This window comes from Nerophis ophidion, linkage group LG11, assembly GCF_033978795.1.
Source record: "Nerophis ophidion isolate RoL-2023_Sa linkage group LG11, RoL_Noph_v1.0, whole genome shotgun sequence".
NCBI classification, from domain to species: domain Eukaryota; kingdom Metazoa; phylum Chordata; class Actinopteri; order Syngnathiformes; family Syngnathidae; genus Nerophis; species Nerophis ophidion.
Genome location: NC_084621.1, coordinates 18111757 through 18125405, shown reverse-complemented (window position 1 = coordinate 18125405; position 13649 = coordinate 18111757). Strand labels below are relative to the sequence as shown.

Here is a 13649-nt window from a genome sequence, read left to right as displayed (position 1 = left end):
GCTGGATTTTTGTCCCAAAATAAATTGGATTGCCCAGTTTAGTTTAGTTTTTAGGTCAGAAAAAGAGCCCACATAATCATACGAGATAAATATTGTAGAGCATAATAAAAATAGATAATAATAATAATATTTATATGATAATAGAGCATAATAGCCTCCAAATCATCCTCACACATATTATAATAACTACTTCAAAGGAAAAGGTCCTAATTTTACCCCCAAAAATTAGAAAAACAAATCATAAATTCATGAAAATAAAGTCAAAATACTGGTTTATGAATGCCATGCTAATTATTTTTTTTAAATATAGTCAAATGTTTTGGGGAAAAATACCATTATTCTGATTTTTTTTTTAAGATAATATTAATTAAAAAATGGATGATAAAATTGTGTCAAATATAAAAGCTATAACTACACCAGTTTGTCTTGTAGTTGTAATATTAATATGAAAAATAATTAAAAACACACATGAATAATAATTATAATAATAATATTAATGATAAATCAAAACTAATAATACATTATAAAGAATAATAATACACAGTAATAACACATTTAGATAGTGATAGTAATAAATATAATAATTCAATAAAAATAATATTAATATTACTAAATTAAAGATTAAATGATAATAATAATAATAATACAAAAAATATACATAATAATTACACACAATAAATATGATAATAATAACAATAATAACAATAATAAAGATAATGATACACACAACTCCATGAGGGACAAGCGGTAGAAATGGATGGATGAATAATACTAATAATAACAACAACAGTACAATGATGATGATAAAAACGATAATAATAATAATAATAATAATACATTGTGATAGTAAGAATAATAATAATATATTATGATATTAATAATTGAGCTAGTTATAATAATAATAGTAAAAACAACTACAATAATAACTAATAATTCACTGGTAGAATTGCAATAATGATAATAATAATAACACTATTATTACAAAAAATAATACATACATAATAATAATAATAATATAATACTATCAATGATAAGACTGGATTTACAAATGTTTTTGATTTTATTTGATTAACATCGCAAGTGAAACTGAAGAGGACAGTGGAGACATGATCCTTCATTGTGTGTGTGTGTGTGAGAGTGTGTGTGTGTGTGTGTGTGCGTGTGTGTGTGTGTGTGTGTGTGTGTGAAAGTGATTAAAAGATGAGTGCGGAGACGACTTGTGTCCTTCTTTTGTAATGCAATACACACACACACACACACACGCACACACACATACACACACACACACGCACACACACACACACACACACACACACACACACACACACACACACACACACACACACACTCACACACACACACACACCGCTTTCCCTGAGTGCACTCCTTGGTCGATGTCTATATTGAGCTGTAATTTGGTAACACAACCTCATGTTAGAACCACAAAAGCAGGGGTCGGCAACCTAAAATGTTGAAAGAGCCATATTGGACCAAAAATACAAAAACAAATATGTCTGGAGCCGTAAAAAATAAAAGCCATATTACATACAGATAGTGTGTCATGAGATATAAGTTGAATTAAGATGACTTAAAGGAAACCAAATGAGCTGAAATATAGCTACAAATGAGGCATAATGATGCAATATGTACATACAGCTAGCCTAAATAGCATGTTAGCATCGATTAGCTTGCAGTCATGCAGTGACCAAATATGTCTTGATTATCACTCCACACAAGTCAATAACATCAACACAACTCACCTTTGTGCATTCACGCACAACGTTAAAAGTTTGGTGGACAAAATGAGACGGAAAAAGAAGCAGGGGAAATTTGTGCATGTAAACAAAATAGGGTGAGTTCAAGGACCGCCAAAAATAGTAGGACAACACGGTGCTCACCAAATACTCGAATCAGTGAGGCATGTTTATTACAAACAGTGTGCTTTATAACAATTAGGGGGGTTTGTGTCATGTTTGTCCTCCAACAAAAAATATGTTTATTATATTTTTTCATGCAGCTCTTTAGCGCCGCGGGTTGCCGACCCCCACACTAGACACACTAGACACACACACACACACACACACACACACACACACACACACACACACACACACACACACACACGCAGGCACGCAAACACACACGCACACACTTTTACTCCTGTAATTCAACAAGGAGTGATTGTGTTGTGGGGCTTCACGGTGGCAGAGGGGTTAGTGCGTCTGCCTCACAGTCCTGGGTTCAAATCCAGGCTCGGGATCTTTCTGTGTGGAGTTTGCATGTTCTCCCCGTGAATGCGCGGGTTTTCCTCCGGGTACTCCGGCTTCCTCCCACTTCCAAAGACATGCACCTGGGGATAGGTTGATTGGCAACACTAAATTGGCCCTAGTGTGTGAATGTGAGTGTGAATGTTGTCTGTCTATCTGTGTTGGCCCTGCGATGAGGTGGCGACTTGTCCAGGGTGTACCCCGCCTTCCGCCCGATTGTAGCTGAGATAGGCGCCAGCGCCCCCCGCGACCCCGAAAGGGAATAAGCGGTAGAAAATGGATGGATGGATGATTGTGTTGCTGCTGTTGTCATAGCCACAAAGGGCTGTTTAATGTAAAGAAATACATTACCCCAGGATGCAGAGACGGCAGGCGAGGTGCAAGTAAAAGGGATTTCATGAGAGAAGAATTAGTGCAACAGGGAAGAATTAATTAATGTTATGCAGAAACTCAACCGGACCCCCATCCGAACTTCATGAATGTTTTTTTGTGAGCAACAAGTATGTGCTCCAATCACCACATCACAAAAAAATAAGAAATGATTGGAAACTCAAGACAGCCATGAGATCTTGTTCTTTACAAGTGTACGTACACTTTTGACCACCACTGTAGAGTATCTTTGATGGACATTTTTTCCTACAGTTTCAAAATAGAAACTGTAGGTTGATAATTTGGGGGAGGGGGAGATTCTTTTTTTTTGGGTCATTTTTTTATTTTGAATTAATAAAAAAAATAAAAAAATAAAAAATAATAATAATAATATTTTTTTATTTTTTTTGTCATGAAAAGGGGAGTTTCTTTGGGTTGGTGCACTAATTGTAAGTGTATCTTGTGTTTTTTTAATGTTGATTCAATAAAAGAATTAATAAAATAAATTAAAAATTAAGAAAAAAATATTATTATTTTTTTGTCATGGAAAAGGGAGGTTTTTTGGGGGTTGGTGCACTAATTGTAAGAGTATCTTGTTTTTTTATGTTGATTTAATAAAATAAAATAAAAATGAAAAATAATAATAAAAAAATATTATTATTTTTTCGTCATGAAAAAGGGAGTTTTTTTGGGTTTGTGCACTAATTGTAAGTGTATCTTGTGTTTTTTATGTAGATTTAATTAAAAAAAAAATTATATATATATACATATAAGTATCTGTATATATATATATTTTTTTATTTCTGTTCATTATTATTTATGTAATATCTATTTTTTGCTGAATTAATTGATGGATGTGTAGATACTACCTTGTTATTGTTATCTCTGTTTCTTTTTCTTTTTTGGGGGGATGGGTGGTAAACAAAAATACTTTTGACATTTAGGGCAGACAACGGCTGTGTGATGTACGTGAATATGATTTAGTGGATGGAAATGTCTGATGCTGGATGTCAAAAAAAATAAATAAATAAATAAATAAATAAAATAAATGTTATAAAAAATATATTTTTTTCGTCATGAAAAGGGGAGGTTTTTTGGGTTGGTGCACTAATTGTAAGTGTATCTTATGTTTTTTATGTTGATATAATAAAAAAAATATATATATAAAAATAAAAATTAATAAACATTTTTATTTATTTTTTGTCATGAAAAAGGGAGGGTTTTTTGGGTTGGTGGTTTAATTGTATGTGTATCTTGTGTTTTTTTATGTTGATTTAATAAAAAAAATAAATAAAAAAAAATAAATAAAATGTTTTTCTTTTTTTGTCATGAAAAAGGGAGTTTTTTTGGGTTGGTGCACTGATTGTAAGTGTATCTTGTGTTTTTTATGTTGATTTGATAAAAAATAAAAAAAATTATAAAAAAATATTATTTATTCATTTATTTTTTTGTCATGAAAAGGGAGGTTTTTTGGGTTGGTGCACTAATTGTAAGTGCATCTTTTGTTTTTTATGTAGATTTAATTTAAAAAAGTAAATGAATTATATTAAAAAAAAATTCATCATGAAAAGGGGAGGTTTTTTGGGTTGGTGCACTAATTGTAAGTGTATCGGGCCGCGGCCCGGTGGTTGGGAACCACTGACATAGAGGATCTTTGATCGAAATTCTTCTGTAGCTCCTTAATAGAAATAGCAAGTGGTCCCGCTATAAATAGAGGATCTTTGACCCATGTTCTGGCAGCAGGTGTGATCCGGACCATGATTGTGATATTTGGCGTGTAATAAGTGGAGGAGTGAGAGGTCTTCTCAGAGCACAGCTACGTAAGTTAGATGACTCCATGATGACCACTCTTGCATAATTCATCCAATTACAATCCTCGTCTTCCAATGCCACTCATTGGAATAGTTGACCAGAGACCAGAGACTCACCTGAGACTCACCTGAGCCTCCAGCAGTGCCAGGTGTCATCAAGGTGATGGACAACACGACAATGGCCATGAGACAAGTGGGCCAGGAGGGTCAAGTCCTCCATTGTTGCTGCCATGAGACACGTGGGCCAGGAGGGTCAAGTCCTCCATTGTTGCTGCGCTGCGTCTGGACATGTACAAGTCCAATAAAGACTAGTCCACCAAAAGCATGTCCACTAAAGACTAGTCCACTAAAACCAAGTCCACTAAAAATAAGTCAACTATAATTAAGTCCACTAAAAACATGTCCACTAAAATCAAGTCCACTAAAATCAAGTCCACTAAAAACAGGTCCACTAAAATCAAGTCTACTAAAATCAAGTCCACTAAAAACAGGTCCTCTAAAAACAAGTCCACTAAAGACTGTCTACTTAAAACAAGTCCATTAAAATTAAGTCCACTAAAATCAAGTCCACTAAAAACAGGTCCTCTAAAAACAAGTTCACTAAAGACTGTCTACTTAAAACAAGTCCATTAAAATCAAGTCCACTAAAATCAAGTCCACTAAAAACTGGTCCTCTAAAAACAAGTCCACTAAAGACTGTCTACTTAAAACAAGTCTATTAAAATCAAGTCCACTAAAACCAAGTCCACTAAAATCAAGTCCACTAAAGAATGTCTACTAAAAAGAAGTCCACTAAAGTGAAGTCCACTAAAAAGAAGTCCACTAAAAACAAGTCCACTAAAGTGAAGTCCACTAAAAAGAAGTCCACTAAAATTAATTCCAATAAAAACAAGTCCACTAAAAAGAAGTCCACTAAAGTGAAGTCCACTAAAAAGAAGTCCACTAAAATCAATTCCACTAAAAACAAGTCCACTAAAATCAATTCCAATAAAAACAAGTCCACTAAAATCAAGTGCACAAAAATCGAGTCCACTAAAATCACACAAGGAAACATGCTGCAGGACTGCTTGTATCACACCGTGTGATATAGTATAGTACTAAATAGGATTATATAAATATATATATATATATATATATATATATATATATATATATATATATATATATATATATATATCTCAATCAATCAATGTTTACTTATATAGCCCTAAATCACTAGTGTTTCAAAAGGCTGCACAAACCACTACGACATCCTCGGTAGGCCCACATAAGGGCAAGGAAAACTCACACCCAGTGGGACGTCGGTGACAATGATGACTATGAGAACCTTGGAGAGGAGGAAAGCAATGGATGTCGAGCGGGTCTAACATGATACTGTGAGAGTTCAATCCATAATGGATCCAACACAGTCGCAAGAGTCCAGTCCAAAGCGGATCCAGCACAGCAGTGAGAGTCCCGTTCACAGCGGAGCCAGCAGGAAAACATCCCAAGCGGAGGCGGATCAGCAGCGCAGAGATGTCCCCAGCCGATACACAGGCGAGCAGTACATGGCCACCGGATCGGACCGGCCCCCTCCACAAGGGAGAGTGGGACATAGGAGAAAAAGAAAAAAAACGGCAGATCAACTGGTCTAAAAAGGGAGTCTATTTAAAGGCTAGAGTATACAAATGAGTTTTAAGGTGAGACTTAAATGCTTCTACTGAGGTGGCATCTCGAACTGTTACCGGGAGGGCATTCCAGAGTACTGGAGCCCGAAATGAAAACGCTCAATAGCCCACAGACTTTTTTTGGGCTTTGGGAATCACTAATAAGCCGGAGTCTTTTGAACGCAGATTTCTTGCCGGGACATATGGTACAATACAATCGGCAAGATAGGATGGAGCTAGACCGTGTAGTATTTTATACGTAAGTAGTAAAACCTTAAAGTCACATCTTAAGTGCACAGGAAGCCAGTGCAGGTGAGCCAGTACAGGCGTAATGTGATCAAACTTTCTTGTTCTTGTCAAAAGTCTAGCAGCCGCATTTTGTACCAACTGTAATCTTTTAATGCTAGACATGGGGAGACCCGAAAATAATATGTTAGAGTAATCGAGGCGAGACGTAACAAACGCATGGATAATGATCTCAGCGTCTTTAGTGGACAGAATGGAGCGAATTTTAGCGATATTACGGAGATGAAAGAAGGCCGTTTTGGTAACGCTTTTAATGTGTGACTCAAAGGAGAGAGTTGGGTCAAAGATAACACCCAGATTCTTTACCGTGTCGCCTTGTTTAATTGTTTGGTTGTCAAATGTTAGAGTTGTATCATTAAATAGAGGTCGGTGTCTAGCAGGACCGATAATCAGCATTTCCGTTTTTTTGGCGTTGAGTTGCAAAAAGTTAGCGGACATCCATTGTTTAATTTCATTAAGACACGCCTCCAGCTGACTACAATCCGGCGTGTTGGTCAGCTTTAGGGGCATGTAGAGTTGGGTGTCATCAGCATAGCAGTGAAAGCTAACACCGTATTTGCGTATGATGTCACCTAGCGGCAGCATGTAGATGCTGAAGAGTGCAGGGCCAAGGACCGAACCCTGGGGAACTCCACACGTTACCTTAACGTAGTCCGAGGTCACATTGTTATGGGAGACACACTGCATCCTATCAGTAAGATAAGAGTTAAACCAAGACAGGGCTAAATCTGACATACCAATTCGTGTTTTGATACATTCTAATAAAATATTATGATCGACGGTATCGAAAGCAGCGCTAAGATCGAGGAGCAGTAACATAGATGACGCATCAGTATCCATCGTTAGCAATAGATCATTAGTCATTTTTGCGAGGGCTGTCTCCGTGGAGTGATTTGCCCTGAAACCGGATTGAAAGGTTTCACATAGATTGTTAGACGCTAAGTGTTCATTTAACTGCTCCACAACAATTTTTTCGAGGATTTTTGACATAAAGGGAAGGTGAGACACCGGTCGGTAGTTTACCATGAGGTCAGGATCGAGGTTAGGTCTTTTAAGAAGAGGATGAATAACCGCTTTTTTGAATGCTAGGGGAACAGTGCCCGAGGATATATATATATATATATATATATACATATATACATATATGTATGTGTATATATATATATATATTTATATATATATATATATATACATATATATATATATATATATATATATATATATATATATATATATATATATACACACATACATATATATATATATGTATGTGTATATATATATATACATACACACACATACATACATACATACATATATATATATGTATATAAATAATGTTGTCTCTCATATGACCCCTCCCCCAACACCTTGTCTTGTATTTTTTCGTCCTTCAGACATCTCCTATCGTCTCCTTTATGGACTAAAAACAAAACCACTCAAATCAATTCCAATAAAAACAAGTCCACTAAAATCAAGTGCACTAAAATCGAGTCCACTAAAATCACACAAGGAAACATGCTGCAGGACTGCTTGTATCACACCATGTGATATAGTATAGTACCAAATAAGATTATATATATATATATATATATATATATATATATATATATATATATATATATATATATATATATATATATACAGTATATGTATATATATGTATATATATATATATATACATATAAGTATTTTTATATATATATATATATATATATATATATATATATATATATATATATATATATATATATATATATATATATATATGTATATAGATATATATAGATATAGATATATAAAATACCTGTCCAGCCCCTGTGTGATATCATGTGCGATATAGATTGATAGATAGATGGATAGATAAACACATATATATATATATACACGAGTATATATATGTGTGTATATATATATATATATATATATATATATATATATATATATATATATATATATATATATATATATATATAAATAATGTTGTCTCTCATATGACCCCTCCCCCAACACCTTGTCTTGTATTTTGTCGTCCTTCAGACATCTCCTATCGTCTCCTTTAGACTCCACACACACACGCGCGCGCACACGCACGCACGCACGCACACACACACACACTCACACACACTCACACACGTACACGCACGAGCGCACGGCTGCACGCACGCACGCACACACACACGTACACGCACGAGCGCACGCCCGCACGCACACACACACACACACTCACACACACACGTGCACGCACACATTCACACACACGCACACACACATGCACACAAACACACACACGCACACACTATTGTGGTCCTCCTGGCTGGTTACTCATAACAATTTAAACTTTCATCAAATCTCCAATTTTGCAAATGAGGTCTATATACTGTCAGGTGGTGCACAACAACAACAACAACAACAACAACAACAACAACACACTGAAAAGCAGCACATGGGTCTGAGACAAGAACAGTTTAAGAAACAGAACACGTTTTTGTTTTTATGACAAAATATATGAAATAAAAAGAGAGCGGGGAATAGCAATAGCAAATGAATTGTGTATTAGTAATATTTGATATATTAATGTTTGATAATCTATTCAATAGGTCTGGATTTTGTATATCTACCTATGTTCTATTTACTTCTCTTATTGTAAGTTACATCTCTAATTACTTATGTAATTATGGCTTTGTTGTATTTGTACTGTACTTCATTACCTGGATTTATTTTTGGATTTATTATCACTATTTACTCACATATATACAGTTCATGTATACACACATGTATTGTATGTATAATATACAGTACATGTATATACATAAACAAATACATAATATACACATGCATATACACACATATATACACATATACAGTGCATATATATCACATACATACATATACAGTGCACACATATCACATATATACACAGACATATATACACATATACAGTGCATACATATCACATACATACATATATACACATATATATGTGTATATATGTATAGATGTGACATATGCACTGTAAATGTGTATATATGATATATATATATACATTTACAGTGCAAATTTCATATACATACACACATACATATGCACATATACAGTGCACATATACCACATATATACATAAAAACACACATACAGTGCATATATATCGCATATATACATATATACACACATACAGTGCATATATATATCACATATATACATATATACACACACATATACAGTATATACATATATACACATACATACATATATATACATATTTACATAAACATATTCATACAGTATACATAAACACATACACATATTGTACATATTATACACACATATACACATACACACATATAAATACATACACACATAAATACATACAGACACATTTACATACAGAATATACACATAAATACATACACATACATAGATACACATATAAATACATAGACACACATATATACATATATATATACACATAAATACATATATATATCCACATATAAATACATACACACACATATACATATATACACAAATACATACACACATATATACACACATGCATACATACATACACACATATACATATATACACATAAATATATACACACACATATATGCACATATAAATACATACACACACATATACATATATACACATATATACACATATACATACATACACACATATACATATATACACACATATATATGCACATGTAAATACATACACACACATACACATATATACACATAGAAATACATACACAAATATATACACATATACATTAATACACACATATACATACATACACACACATATATGCACATATAAATACATACACACACGTATACATATATACACATAAATACATACACACACATATATGCACATATAAACACTTACACTCACACACATCCATATATAAATCTGTGTACAAACACAAACAAGCCTGATGTAATGAGTACAAAAGTACAGTATAGTAGTTTGTAAAACACAAGACAACAGTACAAATATTTGGCAAGTACGTGCAAAATAAAACTGCGACATAGATGTTTGTTAGCATGTGTTTGTTTGTATGCAGCAGTTAGTTTATGTGTTTGTATATGTATATGTATATGTGTGTTGTATGGCTTTATTTATTTGTATTTACCTGGGTTTGTTGACATATGTATGCTTTATATGTATGTTTATGTACGTATGTTTATGTGTATGTTAGCATGTGTTAGTTCGTACACAGTATTTGGTTTGTGTTTCTTTTATGTGTTTATTTATTTGTGCTTACTTGTTTGTTTATATATGTATGTTTCAATAGGTTTGTGTGTATGTTTGTGTCTATATGATGGTTTGTACATGTATGTCTATGTACGTATGTTTTTATGTGTTTTTGTTTATTTATATTTTACTTGTGTTTGTTTATATATGTATGTTTTACATGTATGTTTCATATGAATGTTTCATATGTATGTTTATATATGTGTATTGTATATGTATGTTGTATATGTATGTTTTATATGTATGTTTATATATGTATGTTGTATATGTATGTATATGTATGTTTTATATTTATGTTTATATATGTGTTTTGTATGTGTTTCATATTTATGTAATATATGTATGTGTTATATGTATGTTTCATTTGTATGTTTATATGTATGTTTATATATGTATGTTTCTTATATATATTTGTTTTATATGTATGTTTTATATGCAAGTTTCATACATATTTTTGTTTTATATGTATGTTTCAAATGTATGTTTTATATGTATGTGTTATATGTATGTTGAATATGTATGTTGAATATGTATGTATGTATGTTTTATATGTATGTTTACATATGCATGTTTTATGTGTTTGTATGTATGTTTTATATGTATGTTTTATACGTGTGTTTATATATGTATGTTTTATATGTATATTTATATATGTATGTTTAAATACATTTCTATATGTATGTTTTATATGTATATTTATATATGTATGTTTAAATACATTTCTATATGTATGTTTATATATATATGTATGTTTGTATATGTGTTTGTATATGTATGTTTCGTATGTATGTTTATATATATGTACGTGTGTTTATATGTATGTTTTATATGTTTATTTATATATGTATGTTTTATATGTATGTTTATATTTGTTTCATTTGTATGTTTTATATGTATGTGTTATATGTATGTTTAAATACATTTCTATATGTATGTTTTATATGTATATTTATATATGTATGTTTAAATACATTTCTATATGTATGTTTATATATATATGTATGTTTGTATATGTATGTTTGTATATGTATGTTTCGTATGTATGTTTATATATATGTACGTGTGTTTATATGTATGTTTTATATGTTTATTTATATATGTATGTTTTATATGTATGTTTATATTTGTTTCATATGTATGTTTTATATGTATGTGTTATATGTATGTTGTATATGTATGTCTGTATGTATGTTTTATATGTATGTTTACATATGTATGTTTTATATGTTTGTATGTATGTTTTCATATGTATGTTTGTATGTATGTTTTATATGTATGTTTACATATGTATGTTTATATGTGTGTTTTATATGTATGTTTGTATATGTATGTTTTACATGTATATTTATATATGTATGTTTAAATATGTTTCTATATGTATGTTTATATATATATATATGTATGTTTGTATATGTATGTTTCGTATGTATGTTTATATATATGTACGTGTGTTTATATGTATGTTTTATATGTTTATTTATATATGTATGTTTTATATGTATGTTTATATTTGTATGTTTTATAGGTATGTTTATATATGTATGTTTATATATGTATGTTTATATATATGTTTGTATATGTATGTTTATATGTATGTTTTCATATGTATGTTTATATATGTATGTTTAATATGTTTATATATGTATGTTTGTATATATATATATATATATATATGTTTTATATGTATGTTTCTATATGTATGTTCCGTATGTGTGTTTATATGTATGTTTCTATATGTATGTTTTATATGTATGTTTTAATAGGTTTGTATACTGTACAATTGTTTGTATATAAAGGTGTTATATGTAGGTGTGTTCATATGTGTTGGTTAGAAGGTTTTAGCATGTGGGTGTGCATACCTGAAATCGCTGTAGGGGTGTATCATACCTGAAGTCGCTGTAGGGGTGTATGATCCAGGCACCCGCCGATTTGAGGCGTTCCTGCTCCAGGGCCACAGCTTTGTGGGATCCAAACATGCGGAGACTGAACTTGTTGACGCCGGGCTGCAGCATGGCGCCAAACTGCCTCTGGATGAAGGTGCTCTGGTTGGAGCTGCTGTAGTCCTCCCCGTCCAACCCCAGGCCCAGGCCCAACCCCGTCTCAGGTGTCCCCGCCGCCGTGGTGGTGGTGGTCTCGAGGCCCGTGGCGACCACCATCATGCCTGCCGACGAGGACGTGGAGGCCAGGGCGGCGCGGGACGTGGCGAAGCCCACCGAGCGAAGCGGAAGGGGCACCGGGGCGGTCGGCGTGCCTGCCGTGCGGAAGGCGAGGCCGTCCCTGGCGGAGGAGCTCATGACCGAGAAGCGGCGGCCGCGTCCCCCGGACCCTCCGTCCCCCACCAAAGAAGCCTTGTCGCCCTCCAGGGACGCCTGCGAGAGTCTGCAGCCGGGGGAGGGCAGGCTGCCCTTACTGCGCCCTCCCTGACGTCTGGGGGCACTCTCCCCCCCAGTCCCGCAGCTGGGGGCGTCCATGTCACAAACTAATCATATGGGAGCGAGGCACCAGATCGTGGACAACGTGGACCCCCGTGCCCTCACAGTACTTGGGGGCTCCATTCAAATGTGACCTCCGTCCTTCCAGATGTTTCCTTGGCATCGCTCGTCCTTCAAAGCCTCTCCACAGACGACCCCCCCCCCCCCCTCTCGTCGGATTCCCGCTCCCCGAAAATCACCAATGAAGATGATGAGGGACGTCACCCCGGCAACGCTCTCAAGGACACGGGGGGTGGTCGCCAGACGATGATGATGATGATGATGATGATGATGATGATGATGAAGGGGAGGACGTGGCTTACTCCTGCTGAGGTGGAGACCCCCCCGCCCCCACCTCCTTCTACCCACCTCCGTCTGCGTCCCCGCGCCGACACGCACGCGCGTGGACCCCCGTGTCACCTGTCGAAGGACGAAGATGATGAAGATGATGATGAAGATGTTCTTCAAGTGTTGGAAAAGATGGGAAAAACAACAACTTGTTGAGCCTC

General features: G+C 34.1%; 1 protein-coding gene across 2 annotated transcripts in view; it reads right to left on the bottom strand.

The window, feature by feature from the left end:
• LOC133561732 (potassium/sodium hyperpolarization-activated cyclic nucleotide-gated channel 3) overlaps nucleotides 1-13276 on the bottom strand; it is a 35456-nt gene extending 22180 nt beyond the window's left edge. For both annotated transcript variants that reach the window (XM_061915219.1, XM_061915220.1), the window contains exon 1: nucleotides 12557-13276. In XM_061915219.1, coding sequence (XP_061771203.1) covers nucleotides 12557-13140 — 584 coding nt within the window. In that variant the 5' untranslated portion in view covers nucleotides 13141-13276. The remainder of the gene's footprint in view (nucleotides 1-12556) is intronic.
• Between the last annotated feature and the right edge of the window lie 373 nt (nucleotides 13277-13649).